This window comes from Pholcus phalangioides, unplaced genomic scaffold (assembly GCF_987345545.1).
Source record: "Pholcus phalangioides strain wild (caught in Gottingen) unplaced genomic scaffold, Ppha-v1.0 ptg000014l_1, whole genome shotgun sequence".
Lineage (NCBI taxonomy): Eukaryota > Metazoa > Arthropoda > Arachnida > Araneae > Pholcidae > Pholcus > Pholcus phalangioides.
The window spans coordinates 8,805,079-8,815,376 of record NW_028301607.1 but is presented as its reverse complement, the minus strand read 5'-3'; the positions used below and the strand labels follow the sequence as shown (position 1 = coordinate 8,815,376).

General features: G+C 36.6%; 1 protein-coding gene across 1 annotated transcript in view; it reads right to left on the bottom strand.

Annotated features, from left to right (window-relative positions):
• Positions 1-537: 537 nt before the first annotated feature.
• LOC149078091 (uncharacterized) overlaps positions 538-10,298 on the bottom strand; it is a 37,347-nt gene continuing 27,586 nt past the window's right edge. Inside the window, exons 9-10 of the mRNA XM_089241684.1 lie at positions 4,715-4,877; positions 538-3,503 (exon numbers count right to left, since the gene is read on the bottom strand). Of these exons, the coding sequence (XP_089097810.1) occupies positions 631-3,503; positions 4,715-4,877 (3,036 nt within the window). The 3' untranslated portion in view covers positions 538-630. The remainder of the gene's footprint in view (positions 3,504-4,714; positions 4,878-10,298) is intronic.

Genomic DNA, 10,298 nt, shown 5'->3' with positions numbered 1-10,298 from the left:
GTAATGTTTTATAGGCTTTTGCAAATGGCAAGGAAGAAAATGAAAGCTCTTGTCCGAGTCAGAAACCGGGAAAACAGGTCCTAGAGAAATATCTGAGTGTTAACGAGTTGATCAATACAGCTTTCTTTCAAAAATCAGCATAACCAACAACTCAAAACTGCTATGATAATGTCATCTCCCATTGGGTATTCAAGGAGAACACTGCCACTGAATCTTTACACAGAAAAATAGTGATTAAACTTCATTAAAAACAATCTCAGTACAACTGGATACCTGGATACATATCCATCGTTTACTTCCTCTTTCGATCATTTAAACATACAGCTTATTTAAGAATTGATAATCTCATCTGATGAGAATTAAAGAGCTCTCCGTTCAGGAACGGATTAATTCAATTATGCTTATTGTCGAAATTGTGTTCGACAAAATAGATTATAGTAATGGCAGCTGACATGGGAATTTCAGTTTAAAAAGTGTTTCGAGTGACGTTATCATGAAACAAACAACATAACACAAACAATGAATGACGGTAGTTTGAATTGCTGTGGGTATTAAGTCCTGATGCACAAGCATCGCTTTACCCGATCAACACAGAAATCAAAGCTTTATTTGGTTGTGATCAGTAGTTACCTAATCCTCACCTTCGGAATCTATTTCCATGTCAACATGATCCAAGTTAGAAGCTTTCCCTTCTGATAAACCAGAAGACCCAGCAACATTGCTTGAGTCTCTGCAGCAACCCCCAGCAGTGGTGTCGACAGAGGAGTTCTGTGCAACGACTTTGCTCTGCGTGACGCACTTGAAGTCCTCCCGGTCTTCTTTCCGGGAACCCATCAGGCTGCTGAGCAGACAAGTCTTCTTGTCGTGGCGGTTCAATATCTCACGGACAGTCCTTATGGGTATGGCGTCGGGGTAGCTCTTCTTCTTCGGCCTCTGCTGAATGTAAACAGGTTTTGCTTTGGAAGTGATGTTGTTGAGCAATTTCAAGCTTTCCAACAGGCATACCATGAAGTCATGCTTGCTCACAAACTCCTCTCGCGTCCGTGCCCGAGTGTGAATCACCCGTTTCGATCTACCTCCAATTTTGCTGTCTGCAGCAGCAGCACTGTTAGCGTCTTTTGCTGGAGCAGCGGATTCTTTCACTTTTGTCTTTGACGCTGCAGAATCGCGAGCATCTATTTCCACGACTTCTGCCAGGTCCAAATTTTCGTATCCCACTGGTGATACAATAAATTCATCTGTGTCCTTTTTGCTCGAATCTGTCAGTCTGCCACTAATTTGTGAATCACAAGGTTCATCAGAGTCAGTTTTGTCAATTTTATTCTTAGCAAGAACGGTTAATGAAGGCACTGGCGATTCTTTTGTTTGCAGATTTCCCGCAGAAAGCTTCTCTAAGAGGTTCTCATCACATGACCCATTAGCGTTGCTTGACTGAAGATCATCGGCTACAGGTACTTGCTTCAATTCCACTCCCGAACTCCTGTTCTGTACTATGCATTGTGCTTCCGAAGAAAATGTTTTTTCCATTGATTCACCAGGTACGAAAAAAGTACTACCAGAGAGTTTTTTCGTTTCCAATGACTCTTCGGAAGTTGTTGCGATGGATTCAATGTCCCTCGGGGAATTAAAGTGTTCTTTACACACTGGGTAAGTGCCTTTTAATTTTTCAAGAACTATCAGAGGTGTCTTCTCTATTTTCTTGAGCATTTCCTCCTGCGAACCTTTCGCTGTCATCAAATCAGATTTCAAATTCAATTTTATGACGGGCAATTTATGTTTCTTCTCGCCCTGATCACTTTTATGATGAAATGACGACGACTTGTGATGCTTCCTTTCCTCTTCCTTCTGGGTCTTGGGAACTGCAGGAGAATGAGACGATGAGGCAATTTTGTGATTAGAAGATTGGGACGAACTCGAATGCTTCTCCGTTTCTTTCGCTGCTGCATCATCAGTAGTTTTCATGGATTGGTCTTTACTATGTGAGGATGAAGGTTTAACTGCTTCAGAATGATTCTTCAAGGATGATGTCTTAATAGGTTTTCCACTTGTTGATGAAACATGATGGGGGGACTTCGAATGACCATCTCCGCTACCACTTCGATGAACTTCTGAGCTTGATGATTTTGATATTGATGATGAAACACTGGAGCTTTTCGCCAACTTCACTTTATCCGATGCAGCAGAATGGTCTTTTTTCGCCACACTTGCAGAATCTTTTGTTTTTTTTATTGATGCACTCGAATCTTTCATTAATGTTTGATCGGCGCTTGATGAATCTTTTCTTGATTTTTGATCTTTATCTTCAATTTTCTTATGATCTTTTTTAATTATGTTATCTCCACTTTTCGATTTGTGATCATCTTTCTTTACAGCATTTTGAACTGGTTTGTGTACTTTTGTTTGATCGGTGACATTACTGTGGCTGTTTGATTGTTCTGCACTTTTGATTTTGTGCACAGCATCTTTCTTCATTTTGTGCTCATTGTTTTTAGACTTATGAACGACTCCAGCATCTTCTTTGTTAATTTTCAGGTCAGCATTCTTCACTTTATTTAAAGGTAAAACCTTTTTTGATTCCACATCTGAATCTTTTGATTTGGTGCCCGAAACAGTGCGACTTTTGCCTACATCATTGGATACTTTTGGTTTGTTTGCAGGGAAGTAATTGTCCATTTTTAGTGAATTCATTTTCTCTGATTTGTTTGCAGTGAATGGAACAATTTTCTCTGCTTCTTTTATGTTCTCACTTTTAATTTCCGCAGTTTTACCATTCCTGATGGTCTGATCTTTATCATTCTTCAGTTTACTGTCCTGAGTAGCAGCATTTTTGGTAACTGTTTCTATTTCCACATTCGGATCATCTTTGGGATTGGCTGTAGTGGAAGATTTCTCTCGGCTAGCTCCATCACAGATGGCAGATGGTATTAGGTCATTGGGCTTGTTTACTGGAGTCTTATCCTTATTACCGAAGCTTACCATCTTCTCTTTTTTAGTGAGAGGTTCTAATTCATTTGATGTCTGTTCCACACTCTTCACTTTCTGTAACTTAGCATCACTAAAGTTCATTAACACGTCTGATATCTTTGGTTTCTTGATTTCAAACTCTTGAGAGTCAATAGGATCGTTGGCGAGTTCTATGATAGCGTTTAACATTTCCTTAGATGCATCTTCTTCTTCAAAGGTGGGGATCAACTTTTCGGAAAGAACGGGAGGACTCAATGGCTCTATTTTTCTCTTCACCGGTTGCTTCTTTGGGAAGAAAGATCCACTTGGACTTCTTAAAGGTAAAGGATCCAAAGGAGACTTCGCATGGGTCTTTGAAGATTCTGGCTTGACTTTGAAATCAGCTACTGCAGATACGAAGGCAGGAAGCAGACAGGAGTTCCCGCTATTCAGCATCAGTGATAAACGCTTGTCCAAACTCAACCTTGATTCAGATAGTGCAGTACCAGCATGTGACGTGCTGTGGGCTTCAGCTTTTACAACAGCTGGAGATGATATGACTGTTTTTAGGAGATGAAATAAAGTATTATTTTAAGATAAGAAAATCATGGTTTTTTTAAAAATGTCATAAGCAAATACAAAGGTCAAAATATAATGTTTCACAAAAAGAGCATAACGAAAAATAAGAAGTTTAGGGACTTGGTGTAGAATTCCTGTCTTTGAATAATTTAAAATCAATGATGCACAGTTGTCTTCAAAAAATCTTCCCCCCACGCCAAAAGACAGTATGCTTGTTAGAACTCATGCAGCTTCTAAAGAAATTGTACCTGCGATGGGTGATCTAGAATTTATTTACGTAATTTGCAGAAATCCACCTTTTGCAGGGCTGCCACTCAAAAAATTAGGATGTGGGGGCGATACTCCCCCTTAGACCATATAATAATCATAGAATCAATTTATCATAGAATAATGTTAAAAAAAATTCCTTAAAAAAATATATTTTTTTTAATTTAATTTTTTTTATAGCACTATTTCAGTATCCTATAGGATTGACTCGAGCCAAAGCAAAATCACAGAAATGACTTGGTAACAAAAACAATTTTGGAAAAAACCTTTTTAAACAAAAGTTTAGTTTTTATTTGTGTGGACCATCAAGGTCATGCTGCACTAAAACAATGACAAGCCAGGTGTGGATCCAGAGAAATGAGTTCTGAGTAGATTGTAGATTCCTTGTTTAGGTTCTTTTGATTGCTCTGTAAAATATGGGACACAGCAATTTTTTTGTATACATCATTTAGCTCTTGGAAGGAGTGATTACCCCTCTCTGGATCCTTGTTGTGACAAGCAGTACAATGACTTGTGGTAGATTTTGCGTTACCCAGGTTGCACCATGAGAACGCTTACCACATTACAACCCCACTGCACCATTGAATGATTGACAGCACATATCGCAGCAAATACGTAGGAAAAATATGATATTTTCTTTTGGTGAAGTGTTATTGTGCACTGATTGAAAACGCTCTACTGCCTTTGCTATTGCAATTCAATCACACATTCTATGAGAAAAAATGCTTGTTTGGGTGTCTTTTACTATCTCTTTGATTTGTACCAATGAATTCAGTTTGAAAATTTTTCCCCCATGTTTTCCCAATTTTTTGTCCCAATGAATGAAGTTTGTGCCACAAATTTAGAATCACCCTGTATAAAACTTTTGATCTACATTGATGTATAAAACTTTTGATCGACATTGATATATAAAGAAAAAACTTACAGGGAATGGAATACTCTGGAGATGTTGGCGATTGACATTGGGAAGCATCTGACGAAGGAGATACAAATGAAGGGTGACTTGAAGTTGAATCAGGATATGATGCCATTTTTTCTGCTGTTTTTGCTCTCATATTGGCTAGTTTTTTACTGTAAATCTTGTAAGCCTAAAAATGAAGCATTTGAAAGTGAATACGAGATTAGAAAAATTAAAAATCCCTTTTCCCTTAGGACACACACACAGACAGCATATTCAACAATAACGCAATTCATAGTCAATTGTCAATGCTAAACCATAAGATTTAAAAATGATAAATTCTGGCTTCCACTGGAACAAGGTGATAAATGTCTAAAATAGAAAGCATCTTTCTGTTTTGGACTTCAGATACTGCCGCATTGTCAAAGTCAAAATTCACACAGATTTTCAAGCTTTTTACCTCCATATAAAAAATTAAAAGTGAAAATTAACTGATTTCTCTCAGCAAAAAGACAGTGGGTGACAAAATGGCACAAAATTAACAAAATGCAAACAAATGTTCCTTAGAAAGATGTATGCTCGACATCCAGTACCCACAACTCAGCAGCAGTTGCAAAAATTACTACAGTATCTCTAAATATCAAAGAAAATGCTGAATTCATTTTCTGCAACAAGCTTATATATCGATCACATATGTAATAATAAGCAGGAATTCACTACAGCACTTTTCAATCTTTCCAAAGCTGCATCTAGCAAAAGCATACTCACCGCCTTCCTCAACAACATCTAAACTAGAAAATAACACAACTGTATCCCCCCTCCTTAAGGTACGTCCGATGATTTTTGACTACACTTTGAATGTTTTAATTTATTTTTTGTAAAAATTCCCTGAAATTTCTGTATTTTTTGTAATTTTGTATATATTTTTCTCATGCTTCATTTTGCTTATAAAGCTAAAGCTCTGTATATTTTCAAATATTGTAAATTTATTCAATATATTTTTTTTACCCATTTTTCATTCCACTTTTTTTTGTCCAACATGTTTTTGAAAAAGCAAGCGTCGGGAACAAGGGTTGGCATTTTTAGTGCAATCTGGCCAGGGTTGGTAAAAAAACCCGGGTTTTTTTTGGTTTAAACCAGGTTTTTATTTTAAATAGTATTGACATTAAAAACAATAAAATTTCTGAAAAATCATTCAAACTTCTAATAATTAATTAAACTAAAATGTTTATTTATGTAATTAACACTATTCCCATATTTAATTAATCGACAAATATTTCTTACATTTTAACAAAAACTAACTTTTGCAATTTAATGATTTTTTGCTTAACTCAACGGAATACTTTGTGTTTGAAAAAATTCTTTTAATGTTATTATTAAAGATGTTTTTTCTCCAGTTACTTTCAGTATGCTTAATTAGGAAGCTTTTTGCAAAAACTATAATAAAAATTAGGTGAATATAATGCATTTAATGAAGCATAAATAATGCAAATTAATTAGTGATGATTTACTATATACAGGGCGATTATAATTAAGGTTCTGATATCAAAACACTGTAAAAAAAGAATGATTGTCAGAATGACTTGAAAATCGACATGAACATTCCTGAAAAAATGGAATTTTATTTGGTAAAGGGGAAAAATACTTAAAAATGTAAAATTAATGACATCATCCAACACTTGGGAAATTTGCTTGCAGAATGGAAACGATAGCCAGTCACGGCAAAATGATAACTTAATTATAGCATTACACGATTTCATAATTCATGGAAACATCACTAAAAATGAAGTAATTGAACAAATAACTACAACTTACTCAAGAAATGTTAAATATGTTGTCCACCATGTTCTGGCTATGAGGTGAAAGCACAAAAATTCTTGTTCAACAACAGATCAGAGTATGCCATAGTCATGATGTGGATGCGCTTGCAATTCACCTTTATTAAACCAAACGCGCCCGCACGTTAATATTCCTGAGGAATTTCTAACATATAGGAGATGTGCTGGAGATTGCAATTCAACATTTTGAGGTGCCCCCCACAGCCAGAAGTTGCAAGGGTTAAGATGCCTCCTGTTATTGTCAAAATGGGTCTTCAGCAGCTGCTTTGTATACCTACACACACTGGATGCTGTGGAAGTGCTGAAATGATGTGGTTGCACAAAATAGATTATACTGCTGGCCAAGTACAGCATCATCTACTTGCACATTTTGCACTTTTTTCTTTTGCCAAATTGTCATTGCTTCAGGAGTATCCATGCAAATTTTCAAGTCATTCTGACCAGTAGTTGTATATATTGTATAGTTTTGGAACCAAAACTTTAATTATAATCACTTTGTGTATAACTGATTATTTTTCATAAATTTGTTACTATTATACAGTAGAACCTTGATTAACTGGGTTTAACAGTGAAAGTATACAAAAAAAAAATTTAGATATTAAGACTGGGAGCAGCTATACAATAGGAGATGTGCTACTTCTTATGGGAAATAAAATTAAAATGTCTGTGAGGTAATGTAACTACTAGTACACTAGTCTTTGTCCTTTAAAGACAGCTGGTGTCTTTATTGGATTATAGGACCACCTGCTCCTAGCATGATGGTGTCACTACTGTTGCTGCTTCTTTGTGAAGGGAAAAAGAATCCTGTGAGATATTACACCACTACATTTAGATGTGTGATGCAATCCTTATTCATGAATTTGCTGAAGATAGAGCATCAGAATGTAGCCAATGGTTAGAAAATGTTGTAAGAATGAGAAATTTTGGCTTTTGTATATAACTTTAAATAACTAAGATGCTTCATATGAAATATATATATACATTCTGGCCACTTTTATGAGACTTTTTGAAAAAAAAACCACTTATAAAATCTTATGTCATTTAAAAATATACCATCAAAATATACCCCAAGGATATAAAATGTGGTAAAAATGAAACAGTTTGGCTAATAATGAACCAATATGATATTTTTCGAGAAAAAAAAAAAAGATATTTAGGCCACTTTTATTTGAGTTTTTGAAAAAAACCAAACAGGCTTTAAAAAAAAAAACCACTTGGTTTAAACCAAACAACCCTGAATCAGGCATTCACCCTTTTCGAACCATGCAAGAGGGTTCCCCCTTATGACGACCTGCATAGGTTTTTTCTTTTTTTCAAGCCGAGCACAACTCAGGTCTATCGCCATGGGCAATTTACTACATAGTGAGTTGTGCCCAAAGTTTAAGTATATGTACCTACCAGTCTGAGTGCGTATCTAGTGTTGTGTATGATTTTTTAGTGCTGCCATATAGATCTCAGAAGTGAAGTGTAATGACTGAATATTTGTACTGTTTGTAGGACTGTTGCTCTCTGTGGTGAGACTTTTAAACGGGGAGATCGGCTCGCATTTGCGCCTTGAAGTTGGGAACCACAGAAAACCCACTTCAGCATATAACCTGCATAGGTTATATATTTAAATTTTGCATAAACTCCATCTTGTATTTTTTTTTTTTTTTTGTTCAAATAATTACCAACTGTGTATACATATTTTTTGAATGGACAAGTGAGCAGCACTAGCACTTTTATCATTTTAAAAGCTATTTTAGATATTTCTTTATCTTTGTATCTTTAGATTTGTTTCACACCACAATTTTTCAATTTTTGTTCCTAATATAATACAACCTCTGACAATAAAGTTCGGTGAATAGTCCTGTAACATTAATGTAGATGAAATGTTAACAAAAGTTACCTTACTGTCCTTCGAAATAGTCACCTCCCATTACTATGCACCGCTGAGATCTCCTATACATGTCCTGGAAATTGTGCAAGAAGTCTTCTTTTGGAATGGAGTTCAAAAGCCTCGTCACGTTTTGTTGGATGTCAGGAATATTGTCAAATCTCTTTCCTTTCAAAGCGAGTTTGAGTCGTGGGAATAGGAAGAAGTCCAGAGGATTGAGATCTGGTGAGTATGGTGGATGTTCAATTTGCACCACCCCCTTTTTTGCCAGGAACTGTTTGACGATATTGGCTGTGTGAGGGCGAGCATTGTCGTGAACAAGAAACCATGAACCTTGTTGTGCGTACTGAGGGCGTACCCTATGTAGATGTTTCATGAAACGGGTCAAAATTTCAATGTACCTTGCAGCATTCATCGTCGTTCCCTCAGGTAGAAATTCCTTGTGGATAATGCTTTGATTATCAAAAAAGGTGATTAGCATCGCTTTGATGCATGATTTTTCTGCTCTGACCTTTTTCCGACGAGGTGATGCAGGAGAACGCCATTCCATGCTTTGCCGTTTCGTTTCAGGGTCGTACCTGAGACACCAGGACTCATCCTCAGTGACAATACAGTTCAAGAAATTTGGTGTGAAGCCTGTAAACGTGCCTGCTTCTGATCGTCAGTCAAGTGATGTGGCACAAGACGACAACACGCCTTTCGCATCCCTAAATTCTGGGTAACGATTTATCGAACGGATTCACGGTTAATCTGCAGTTCATCAGCTATCATGCGCACAATTAATCGATGCTCTTTCGTGATCATTTTCATCACTTTCTCAATGTTTTCGTCACTGACGGAGGTCACCGGTCTTCCGCTACGGGGGTTGTCAGAAACACTTTCCCGGCCTTCTCTAAAACGGGCAAACCACTCGTACACACACTTCATGGACAGTGTTTGATCTTCATAAACATGTACCAGCATCGCGCGAGTTTCTTTCGGTGTCTTGCCAAGCTTAAAACAAAACTTTAAATTGATCTTCTGTTTGTTCATTTTCCTGTTCTCAGTTAAGAACCAACACACTAAACAAGCACTTTGTAAAACAAGTCTTTCATGGAACACAAACGCGCTCAACTGAACAACGGTGGCGGCAGATGGTCAACACCTGCCGCTACTCATGTGCAGCGTTTTGCTTCGCCAGTGTTGCCAGATTGGCCGTTCTGACTTCATTCACCAAACTTTATTGTCAGAGGTTGTATATATATATACAAAAAAATTTTTAAGAAAAAGGAAAACAAAACTGAATTTTATGAGAGTGAAATAGAACCTAGCAGTGGGTCATCATCAGGGGAATCCATGCATGGTTCAAAAAGTGTAGGCATTTCTGAAGGGTGGTTATGCCAAATTGCATTAAAAATGCCAACATTTTCATTAACAACCACCATAGACTTTATCAACAATAAAATTTCTCACATTTACACATATGATTTCACAAACCTCTTCACCAACATACCGCACAATAAACTCATTGACATATGTTTTCATCTCTTTCAAAAATACAAGAGAAGGTTCCCTTAAATTTAATTTCACACACTGGAAAAACCTTGTTAACTTTTCTGCATTCTTGAAAACTTTCTTTATAATGGCATACATATCCACACGCAGATTAAAGGAATACCAATGGGGACCTGCTACTTGAGCGCCCTTGCCAACCTTTTTCTCCACTTCTATGAACAAAAATCCAAACTGCAATACAGCTTTGTTGGCTTTCGTTTCATTGATGATCTAATCATTTTCAACAAATGCAATTTTAATAGCATCTTCCCAAACATCTACCCTGAAGAGCTTTCTCTGAAGTAAACCACAAAAGACTACATAATAATTTTCTTGGATATAAAAATATATAAAAACAACAAAA